The sequence below is a fragment of the Grammomys surdaster genome, unplaced genomic scaffold (genome assembly GCF_004785775.1).
Source record: "Grammomys surdaster isolate TR1022 unplaced genomic scaffold, NIH_TR_1.0 126612, whole genome shotgun sequence".
Lineage (NCBI taxonomy): Eukaryota > Metazoa > Chordata > Mammalia > Rodentia > Muridae > Grammomys > Grammomys surdaster.
In genome coordinates, this window is record NW_021621401.1 from 1,521,508 (window position 1) to 1,533,803 (window position 12,296).

The window sequence follows — 12,296 nt, forward strand, 5'->3', positions numbered from 1 at the left end:
GTAGTAGCCTTTAACTCGAAGGCTGGGGCGGATGAGCTGAGGTAAAGGAGACAGTAGGACAGCTTGTTTTAGGAGGACCATGAATTGACCAGGTCAGTTTGAAGATAAAACGCAGCGGGGTTGGAGCAGATATCCTGTGGTCGAATAGTTGGGAAAAGAGCTGGAGGCAAAGTCCAAGCTAGTGAAATGAAAGTAGATGTCATCCGAACATAGCTGGGTCCTGTCATGGCAAAGTGAGGTCACCTGTGGAGTAACTGTTGTTGCCATGAAAAAGAGTCCAGAGATTGAGCCCTGTGGTACCTTAGTGTTTACAGGCTGAGGAGAGGAGGGAAAGACCTTCCCCCAAGAGACTGAGGAGAAACAATAGGAAAGAAGAAAAATAATTTGACAGCGTTCCAAAATCCCATGAGAAGAAAGTTAATAAAGACTTCAAAGAGTATGCCTTTTAAAATTTGTTTATTTGAAATAAGGTCTCACTGTGTGGCTCTTGTCCTGGAATTCATTATATAGACCAGGCTGGCCTCTGCCTCCCAAGTGCTGGGATTAAAGGTGTGTGCCACGGAGTCTAGCTGAAAGAATATTTCTTACCGTTTTCTCAGTTTGTTTCCTGACTAGTGTTGAGCCTCTTCTTCAGTTGGGAAAAGAAAAATGGAAGTGTTCAAGAAGCTAAGGCTTCTTCTCTGGAAGAATTTCATCATAAAGGTAAGGAAGTGCTGCCTGTGGGGAAAATGTGGGTCCTCGGGGATAGCTGCGTATTTAAGTTAAATAAATTCAGTCTTAGTTTCTCTTCTGTTGCTGAGATAAAACACCCTGACAAAAGTAACTTAGGGAGAAAGGGTTTATTCTGACACACCTCTATACTTAGAGGTAGAGTTATTGCTTTGGGAAGGTCATTTCGGGAGGAGCTTGAATTGGCTGATCCTGTCACACCCACAGTCAGGAAGCAAAGGACAGTGAATGCATACTGTTCAGTCCCCCTTTCTCATTTATGCGGTCTGAGACCCTAGCTAGGGAATAGCTCCGCTCACAGGAATCAAGTCTTCTCACTTCGGTTAAGAGAAGGTAATCCCCACAGGCACACCCAGAAGCCCGTCTCTGAAGTGATTTTGGGTTCTGTCAGGTTGACATCACCGTGACTAATATCAAGTTCAAGAACAATAATGAACTTCATTTGTGAAAACCGCTCCCAAAGTAATGAATTCAGTTAACTCCCATTGTTAAATGCAACCCCTGTTATTGATTTATAGCCACTGATGGTATAAAAGAGCTAAATGGGGGTGCTTGCTCTCATTCTGCCTTTCCCTTTTCTGGGTTTTGTGTAGGGAAGCAAGAGGAAAGAAAAGAGGGTGCTTGTTTTTTGAGGTGGGGTTTCATATATCAAAGGATGGGCTCAAACTTCCTAAGTAGCCAAGGATGACCTTGAATTTCTGATCTTTCTGCCTTCAAACCTCTTGGCTTATTCAACACTGGGGATCAGGCTTCGTGCATGCTAAGAGAGTACTAAGAAAGCCTCTTGGGCCCCGGGGTTTTAAGCAGAGGAACACTTGCCAGGTAGGCATTTATACTTGGGTCTTGTCTGCAGCTAACACACAGCTGTTGCTTCCGTTTTAGAAGCGGAAGACTCTGATAACTCTCCTGGAAATGTTGATGCCGTTACTGTTTTCTGCAATTGTATTGTATCTTCGTTTGAATAGTATGCCGAGAAAGAAGTCAGCTACCAACTACCCGGCCGTTGATGTCAGTTTACTGCCAGTATATTTCCATAACTATCCTCTGAAAAGTAAATTTCAGTTGGCTTACATCCCTTCCAAAAGCGAGACCTTGAAAGCCATTACTGAAGTGGTGGAGGGAACCTTTGCTGTTGACTTTGAAGGTCAGCTATAAGATGGGATAGGGAGGGCATTTCTTTTTTTTTTTTTTTTTTTGGTCTCCCTAACATGTCTTACTGCATTTACTTATGATGAGTGTGAGTACAGATGTGTGTATGTGTACATGTGATGGCACATGAGTGAGTGGAAGTTGCCACTCACATCTTGCCAGCACCATTTCTCCCCTACCAGGGGGGTCCTGGAAATTAACTCAGGTTGTTAGGTGTGCTGGGGCCATCGTGCCATCCTGGGAGGGCATTCTCATAGTGTGGTTTGAAGTTTTTGTCCTGAGAGTTCTTACAAAAGTGCTTCAAAATCTGGGGACTGGATGAGGTGGTGGTTGAAGGGAAGCTGCCCAGGCTGCATTTTTGTTATTTTACCGAGGCTTAACAGTCATGGTGGGGTGCTGTTGACTGGCTTGCTCCCATGGCTTGCTCAGCCTGCTTTCTTACAGAATCTAGTAACTGCCAACCCAGGGGTGGCACCACCAACCATGGGCTGGGCCCTCTTCCATTGATAACTAATTGAGAAAATGCCTTATAGTTAGATTTTATGGAGGCATTTTCTCAGCTGAAGCTCCTTCCTCTCTGATGGATGATTCTAGCTTGTGTCAAGTTGACACACAAAACCAGCCAATACATTACACATCTCTTACTAATCAAAAAACGAAAGTTCTCACAGATTCTAACAGATTTCTCTGCTTTTCTCCAAACAGAGGCAGGAAGGTACTCAGAAGGCCACTAGGATTTTGCCATCCCCTGCTTACACTCGTCTATGGTTTCCACACACAGAGACACTCTTCACTAGGTCCTTTTCTCTCTAGCTTCCTCCGTACTACTTTTCTCTGTGCTTTCTTCAATACCCTCTTCCTGTGTGTCGCTTTTCACCAGCCTTTGCTGTGCCAGTCTCTCTGGGTTTTAGGAAGGCAGCTAAATAGACAGCTTTCTGTTTCTCTCCACTGCCTTGTTCTTTACGAAGGCCCCTTTGACATTCCATCAGTATTTTTATAAGTGTCTTAATTGCATCCTTACCAGTTTTCTGTGTGTTGTGCACATTTCGCCACTTCACTTTTATCTTCATAAGGACAGAGGACTATGTCTGGTTTGGTCGCCACTGTGTCCCTTATAGTACCTGGACTATAGGAGGTGACCCAGTAAATAGTTATTGAATATGGCAGTTTGACCAAATGAATAGAAGTTTTCCAAATGTGGTGTTCACACAAGAGGTTTTCCAGAATCACTATGATTGTTATATATACTATTATAAAGATATTCTAATAAGATATAGAATACAAATTTAAAAAGAAAAGGTTGCATTACTCCCAGCTCTGTTGCCACTCAATGTGGACAGTTTTTTTTTTCTTTTATTAAAAATATATTTTTAAAAAATTTTCGCCGGGCGGTGGTGGCGCACGCCTTTAATCCCAGCACTTGGGAGGCAGAGGCAGGCGGATTTCTGAGTTCGAGAGTTCGAGGCTAGCCTGGTCTACAGCGTGAGTTCCAGGACAGCCAGGGCTACACAGAGAAACCCTGTCTCGAAAAACCAAAAAAAAAAAAAAAAAAAAAATTTTTCACGTAATGTATGCTAATTATGGTTTCCCCTCCCTCTACTCTCCCAGTTCCCCCCCACCCCCGCCAAATCTGGGTTCATCCCCTTTCTGTCTCTCCTGAGAAAACAACCAGGCTTCTAAGGGAGAGTAATAAACTATAATACAATATGATAAAACCAAAGCTAACATGTTGAAATAGGACAAAACAAACGAATTAAAAAAAAAGAGCCTGCCAGGCGGTGGTGGCGCACGCCTTTAATCCCAGCACTTGGGAGGCAGAGACAGGCGGATTTCTGAGTTCGAGGCCAGCCTGGACTACAGAGTGAGTTCCAGGACAGCCAGGGCTACACAGAGAAACCCTGTCTCGAAAAACAAAACAAAACAAAACAAAAAAAACCAAAAGAAAGAGCCTAAGAAAATACACAGAAAGCTGATATAGATACTGAGACCCAGACGTTCGCATACTCTGGAGTCCTATAAAAACACTAAACTGGAAGCCATAATATATAAGCAAGGATCTAATGGTGAAAAGAGAGAAAAATAGGCTATATATAAATAAAATAAAAATAACACAACTTAAAAAACAAAAACAAAAAAGGAAAGAAAATCCTGATGTGGCATTATTTAACCAAGGACGCTCCAAAGACGCTATTGAGTTTGTCTTCTGTTGGCTGTCTACTGCTGGCCATGTGGCCTACCCTTAAGAGTGGTTTCCTCAAGTGAGGCTCCCTTGAAGAAAATTAAAATTGCATTTGGAAGTGGTTACCAACTGGAGATAGCTTCAGGGTTAAAGATGGGGGCACGTGTCCACTTCTCCTTTGAGTACCGGGACACCATCAGTGCAGACTCGTGCAGCCTTGCACACACTGCCTCCATCTCTGTGAGCTTATATGTGTGCCTGTCCTTAGAGGGCCTTGTTTCCTTGGTGCCCTCCGTCCCCTCTGGCTCTTCTACTCTGTATGCCTTCTCTTCCTCAAGGTTCCCTGGGCCCCAGGGGAGAGATTGACGGAGACATCTGTTTAGGACTGACTGTTCCGAGGTCTCTCACTTTCTGTATAAGGTCTGGCTGTGGGTCTCTGTATGCATTTCATTCTGCTTCAAGAAGCAGCTTTACTGATGATGGCTGAGCAATGCATCCATCTATGAGTATAGCAGGATGTCATTAGGAGTCATTTCATTGCCGATTCTTTTAGTAGAATGGTAGTATTTGGTTTTACCTCAGGTCCCTAGGCTGTCTAGTCTCAGGTTCTTGGTCCTCCAAGCAGTGTTGGGTATGGGTTCCATCTCATGGAATGGATCATAAGTCAAACGAGATGCTGATTTGGTCACCTCCACAAGCCTTAGGCCACTATTGATTGTACTAGCATATCTTGCAGTCAGGACGCCGTTGTAGGTCAAAGGTTTTGAGGCTTTGTTCTTGTCTACTTTCCCCTTTAGCATTATGCAGCGTGCCTTCATATACCAAAGACACTAGCGCGTAGGGGTGAAGGCTCTATATAAGCGCAGGTTTGACCTGTGTTCAGTGAGGACAAGTATTGTGTTCAGCAATAGAACCTTGTGGTCAGTTTGTGGAGAACAACCTATAGTCTTAGCAACAGCCTGGGTTATTTGGGGACTCCCATGGGACCTCTTTGGCCAACAACTAAATTAGATGTAACCCAGTTAGTGGAGGTGCACTGTCCCGTCTGTTACTGTGTTTTTACACTGGCTTCTAGGCATCTGGATTTGGGATGATTGTAATTCTAGTTGCTAATTGTTGTCTGATCTTATCTTTGTTCGTGAACGCTTTGTCCCTTGGTCTCTGTTGCCTTTTCTGGGTTTCAGGAGGATGTGGTGGGTGGGTGTTGTCTGGTAGGGAATTCTTCTGGGATCCTGGTAGGTGTGCCCACTGTGGGTTCTGGGTAAAATGTGTTTCTAGTTATTGGAAGCCGACACTTAGAAGTGGGGTCTGGGAATACTGAGAGGGTCCACAGGAAGAAGGAAAGCAGGGAGGTCTACTAGAGTCTGGTTAGTCCCCTGGAGTGGAAGCAGAGAGTGAGGAGAGGCCACAACAGGCAGTGTGTTACAGAGCTGGAGAAGAGACTGGGGGACTGCATAACAGGCAGTGTGTTACAGAGCTGGGATGAGACTGGGGGTGTGGAGGAGAGGATGGTGACGATCTGAAGTTAGCCTGCCTGCTTCTTTACACAGAGGACAGGCAGCTCTGATGCTGTCTGAGAAGCATTGTTCTGAAAGTGTTGTTTTATGCTTCCCAGTAACTAAAATACTACTCTAGCTTAATTTATTCATTAATATGAGATTATAAAATAAAAACAACACTTGGGAGGCAGAGGCAGGCGGATCTCTGAGTTCGAGAGTTCGAGGCTAGCCTGGTCTAAAGAGTGAGTTCCAGGACAGCCAGGGCTACACACAGAGAAACCCTGTCTCGAAAAACCAAAATAAAATAAAATAAAATAAAATAAAATAAAATAAAATAAAATAAAATAAAATAAAATCAACTCTTCTTTGGGGATGTCAGTTGGTTAAGACGAATTATAAGGAACAAGCCATTTGTAATAGCAGGGAGAGCTTCTAGGAGCAAGGGGCTTTGCAGGCAGGAAGAGAATAGTGGGGTTCAGAGTCAGAAAGCACTTAGATATCTGAATATCCGAAAGTCAGAAAGCCAAGTTAAAGGAGAGGAATGGAGAGTTTGGGTGAGAGGGAGGAGAGACTGAGAAGTTGATTGAGTTCAAGTAATTCAGAACCTTGCGGAACATGTTGAAGTGTTTAAGTTTTTCCTCTACATACAAAAAGGCAGCCATGACAATGGTTTAAGAAAAGAAGTCATGTGATGTAGTATGTTTTGAAAGGGATTTCTTTAAAGCTGGGGTTTTGAGGGATGGGCTTGGGGGTGCCAGTGAACACCTTTAATCCCAGCACTTGGGAGTTCGATGCCAGCCTGGTTTACAGAATAAGTTCCAGGACAGCCAGAGAGCTACAAGAAGAAAGAAACCCTGTCTTGGAAAAACAAACAAAAGAGAGCTATTATCTAGAAGGACAATTGGGAAGAAGTGGAATTTGCAGAAATCAGGAAGGAAAAGATGGCACAAATGAAGAAGCTAGGGTGTAAAGATATGGCTCAGTAGTTAAGAACACTGGCTGTGGGGGCAGGAGAGATGGCTCAGCAGTTAAGAGCACTGGTCGCTCTTCCAGAGGTCCTGAGTTCAATTCCCACCAACCATATGGTAGCTCATAACCATCTGTAATGGATGGGGTCCGTATGCCCTCTTCTGGTGTGTCTAAAGTGTACTCAAATACATAAAGTAAATAAACCTTAAAAAAAAAAAAGAACACTGGCTGTAATTGCAGTGGACCTGGGTTCAATTCCTAGCCCATACAGTGGCTCACAACCATCTGTAGTTACCATCTGTAACTACAGTGCTAGGGGAGTCATTATCTTCTTCTGTCCTCTGAGGGCACCAGACACACACATGGTGCACATTCATATATGCAGACAAAACACTCATTCACATAAAATAATAAGTAAAAAATAATCTTAACTCTTGGGAGGTAGAGGCAGGTGGATATCTGAGTTCAAGAGCAGTCTGGTCTACAAAATGAGTTCCAGGACAGCCAGGGCTACAGAAAGAAATCCTATAGGGGTGGGGCAGCAAGGAGGAAGGAAGGAAAAGAAGCTCTCTCACCACGCTGGGCCTTTATATAAAGAAAAGAAAAAAATTATAATCTTAAATGTATAGTAAATACAGGAAATATAAAAAACAATTATTTTTAATTATTATTTTTATTTGTGTGTAAGTGTTTTCTTTTATGTGTACCATGTGTGTCTGGTACCTGTGGAGGTCATATGAAGGTATAAGATCCTCTGGGGCTGGCGTTACAGTTGGTTGTAAGCTACCATATGGATGCTGGAACCCAAACCTGGACCCTTTGCAAGACCAGCAAGTGCTATTAACCACTGAGACATCTCTCCAGCCCCAGGAATTCCAGAGGAGTCCCAGTGAGGTTCCCATATTGATAGAGTAGCAGAAGCCAGAGGCCTCGTACCAGACCAAAGAGTCATTGCAATGAACATTTGCAAGCAAAGAGGTGTGGACAAAAGGGAGTACTGCGGGATACACTGTGACACACTATAGCTTTCACAGGGAGGTTCTTTTTTAACTCTGTTAGGATGTTGCGAGGATGGAAGGCGGGTATGGGATGGGGGAGACGAGTGGGGTTGGGATGCATGATGTGAAATTCACAAAGAACTGATAAAAAGTTAAGAAAAAAAGAGACCTCATTCTGTATCTCAAAGAAAACCCACCACAAATGTGCCATGGTCAATAAGCAACAATCCTTGAACGGAAACAATAAAGCCTGATCCACGTCTCAAGTTATGTAACCAAAGGTTACGGTCAGCATCACAGCTGCATGCATAAAGGTGCTTGCCACATAAATCTGATCATTGAGTTCAATCCCTGGAATCCATATAAAGATGGAAGAAGAGAACTGTCACGGGGTTTTATTACTTTGAAGAGACATTATGGCCTTCTTATAAAAGAAACCATTTAATTGGGGCTGGCTTACAGTTTCAGAGGTTCAGTCCATTATCATCATGGTGGGAAGCATGGCAGCATGCAGGCAGACAGGATGCTGGAGGAGACAAGACGTCTACATCTTGATCTGGAGACAGCTGAAGGAGACTGTGTGCCACATTGTTTGTAGCCTGAGTACAGGAGACTTTAAAGCCCATAGCCCCACACTTCTTCCAACAAGGCCACACCTTCTAATGGTGCCACCCCTTATAGGCCAAGCATTCAGACACATGAGTCTATGGGAGCCATAGCTATTCAAACCACAGCAAGAACCAACTCCAAAATGATACTGTGGCCTCCACATGCTCTTGGACTAACATAGCATACAGAATAATTAATGAATGAGAACCACTCTCTCAGCCGGGTGGTGGCGGCACACACCTTTAATCCCAGCACTTGGGAGACTGAGACAGGCAGATCTCTGAGTTTGAAGCCAGCTTGGACTACAAAGTGAGTTCCAGGACAGCCAGGGCTACACAAGGGCACTCTGTCTTAAATACAAACAAAACAAAACAACCCTATTCCCTGTAACTTCAAGTTTTTCACTACATACTTTTAATGATGGATCTGAAAGGCTTTAACCTCCCTTGTAGCCTACCACCTACCAGAGGTTGTGGAAAAGAAAAGACACAGGGGGCAGGATGGGGTAGAGTGGATCTGTTTAGAAAGGTTCTTTGGAGCAACTCCCATCTGTGTTGTCTGGAAATCGGCAGTTCAGTTCACAGGTCAGCAGCAGCTCCCCCATCCTCTCACAAACATTTTACTACCAGCAGTCCAATTAGGTAGAGTCGGGATAGCAAACACGGATCAGCAGTAATGGCACTACCTAGCAGAGACAGCCAGGCCTCAGCCTCAGCTAGAGTCAGCAGGAGGGACCAGGGCCAACAGGAACAGCAGAAGTTTTTGGCTGTGCGTCTGTCAGCAAAGTGAAGATCAGTGAAGACCAACAACCATTGCACAGCTAGCTCTATAAGCAAGCCTAACTCAGCCTGTCACTGTCAAGTTCTTTTGTACTCCTTTGAAACGTCATGTGCCCTCCACGGGTCTTGCCTCAGCATGTGCATCTGTCTCAGCTAACATCCCTCTGTCAATCTGCCCAAGTCTGCAGAAGCAGCAAGAAACAGCAGCATGCCACCAGAAGTTTTTTGGTTTTCCCTCTATGAAGTCCTGACAAATGCAGCTCAACTATTCAATGTATGCAGACCAATACATTTCATGTCTTTAGCAAAGAATCTTTCATCACGTGTCCTTTCACGTGCTTGCTTTAGCAGAACATCCTTTCTCCTGTGTCTATTTCAGCTAAACGTTCCTTCATGTGTTTGCCCCAGCAAAACACCATCTAACACAACCGAGTTTCCAAAGAACCCTTAAGTTTGCACTTCAATTCCCTTCCTCAGCATTACTTCCTTGATGTCAGTCTTCCCAGTATAAGTTCTGAACTAAAAACAATCATGACTACAAAAGACAATGTTTCTCTGAGTAGCCCTGGCTGTCCCGGAACTTGTTCTGTAGTCCAGGCTGTCCTCAAACTGAGAGATCCACCAGCCTCTGCCTCCTGAGTTCTGGGATTAAATGAATGCACCACCACTGCCTGGCTAAAACTCATGCCTGTTAGTCTTCTTGTGTTTCTCTCTCTTGCTCATATGTTTGCAGAATGACTGAGTGACCAATTGGAGAAATAAGCTGGAATCTTAAATCTCCTTGGGCGGATGGGTGATGCCAACACTTGCTTTCCTGCCCAGCTATTATTCACTGACTGGGTTTTTCTCTTTGTAGTTCTAGGCTTTCCTTCAGTGCCTTTATTTGAAAACTATATAATTAAGGATCCCAAGTCTTTCTACGTACTGGTGGGAATTGTTTTTCACCATTACTTCAATAGCAGCAATGAACCTTTGCCACTTGTGGTAAGAGACTCCTTCCTATAACCATCTCACTATGTGACAACAACCCCGTAATATGGGTTAATCAAACCAGTTTACCCCTTGGCTTTTTTCCATGGCAGCTTTGGCATTTTATATCCGGGGGAAATGAATGAATAATCCAGGTGCATGTTTTACAACCCACTCTGTTATTATTTCCAAGCGGTTTAAAAGATATCTGTTCTGAGCGAGTGTCTGTCCTCAGTACAGAATGGAGTGTGTTCAGCTGTTCAACTCCTCCACTTGGCCACAGAGAATCTTGGATACCAGCTCTGCAATTTAGTGGCTGTATATAACCTTGGGACAGTTGTTAACATTTCTGAATAGAATCTCTTTTTCATTACCTGTGTAGTTGAATTTTAAGTAGTGCCTGGCTTATGAGTTAGATCTCAGGTTTACGCATGTAAAGTGCTTAGGACAGAGCAGTTGGGTAGATGGGGAGCAAGAATTTTCCCATTGGGTTAGTTAATTGTCATTACTACCCATATAACAGACTTTAGGTATGGTAGCTCTGCATGTGTGTTTAAAGAAAAAGCAGGATGTTAAACAAGGATATTTGATTTATGTTTTTGCAGTGGATACAACACTCAGGTGTAGCTTTGGTGCTATGCAGGCTGGTTAGTGACCTTTAGAATTTGCACTGTGATTAATAAAAAAGACAAACAAACAATGTTTTACCAGCAGGAGTTAATGTCACATTCACGTCAGATACCATGTTGTATAACCCTACAGGCTCTTCTTATTGTCCCCCTTCCCTGTGAGGAAGCTGAGGCATAACGATTGAGGTTAAGTAGCTTTCCCAGGGTGACAGTACTTCAATAAGAAATTTGGGGCTGAGGTCTAGGTGACCTGGTTCCAGAGTACTGTACAGTCCGTTGCCATTTTCCTATGTTGATGACAGGAATAATTTCCAGGGAAATAGAGGAAAGACCACTGTGTGGTTCTAGAAGGGACACCCGCCTGTGTGGGCTTTTCTCTAGTCAGAGTTAAACCTGACAGTTTTGCTCTGTCCTGTACCATTGCCGGGTTCCAGGCTCTCATGGTCACATGTTTTCTCCCTGTTTCTCATAGGTGAAGTATGACTTGCGCTTTAGTTATGTTCAGAGGAACTTTGTATCGCCTCCGAGGCATTTATTTTTTCAAGAGGAGATAGAAGGCTGGTGCACGGCCTTTCTTTACCCCCCTAATCTAAGCCAAGCACCCCGGGAGTTTTCATACGCCGATGGGGGAAACCCTGGTGAGGAGATTCTGAAGCCCGTAACATTACCGTGAGCACAGCCTCTTTGCCCTGTACCACATATTTGTGATACTGTTTTGCTAACTGAATGCTTGCTAAGATTAACCTTTCAGCAGAGGTCCAAGGAGCTGCCTTTGGAGAACGTGACATTCAGTAAAAGGCTGATATTCCAGTGTAAGTAGAACAGCAGGTATGTATTTTGATTGTTTATAATGACGTTGAGTTGCTTGAAAGAGTGAAAACATATTACCAGAGCAAAGAGCACAAGGTTTTGTGTTTCTAATGTTTTGCTTTTCAAAGGATTCTTTACAAACTACAACTTAAAGTGCCTCTCTTTAACTTGTTAAAATTCATATAAAATAATGACTCCTTTACCTTTTTTCTTTCCATTTTAGGAAAGTTACTACTGGGCTGGGCGTGTGCCCCAGTGGTACTTGCCTAGCACGCACAAACCTCATGTTCATCTCTAGTACTGAAGGGGCGCTGCTGACTGTTAGGGATGCTGTGTGGGAATTCATCTTGGTATAATGGCAGCTTCCAAGGTTACTGCCAGGAGAGGCATCCCAGACCCCGGAGAACATAGAATTGACACATTCTGATTTCTGTCACACTAGCTTCTGCCTGATGGGTGTGGTTAGGGACCAGAGCACAGAGAATTTGGCAGACACCAAATTTACCTTGAGCACAGTCCCCAGGTCTCCACAGCCCTCAAGCAGCCTGCTGGGAACTTGTGGGCGTTATTGGTGTTTCTTGGACAGCACACATGTAGCACAGAGTGGAACCACACTAAGTATAATAAGAATGCACAATTATTTAGGGAAGACATAGCCATCATCATGAAAGAAACATGACGTACACATTATGAATATGTAATGTTTACATGACCTCCCTTTTCCACCTGGAAGTAGTGCTCTTGTTTTTCTGCCTCCTCCCCAAACCCTGCAATATTAGGGACCTAACCCAGGACTCCCCACATTATGAGGCCAACACTCCACTACCCTCCACGTACACTCTACTGCTGAGCCCTACCTCTAACTCTGTTTGTTGTTCATTTTTACAGTCCTGGGGACAGAGCTCTCACATATACTAGCCAAGTGCGCTCTCTCTCTCTCTCTCTCTCTCTCTCTCTCTCTCTCTCTCTCTCTCTCT

The 12,296-nt window shown here is 43.9% G+C and overlaps 1 protein-coding gene across 1 annotated transcript in view; it reads left to right on the forward strand.

Moving 5' to 3' along the window:
• The first annotated feature begins 402 nt into the window (after positions 1-402).
• LOC114615160 (ATP-binding cassette sub-family A member 17) overlaps positions 403-12,296 on the forward strand; it is a 67,111-nt gene continuing 55,217 nt past the window's right edge. Inside the window, exons 1-5 of the mRNA XM_028760822.1 lie at positions 403-436; positions 600-702; positions 1,612-1,873; positions 9,768-9,895; positions 10,982-11,147. Coding sequence (XP_028616655.1) covers positions 649-702; positions 1,612-1,873; positions 9,768-9,895; positions 10,982-11,147 — 610 coding nt within the window. The 5' untranslated portion in view covers positions 403-436; positions 600-648. The remainder of the gene's footprint in view (positions 437-599; positions 703-1,611; positions 1,874-9,767; positions 9,896-10,981; positions 11,148-12,296) is intronic.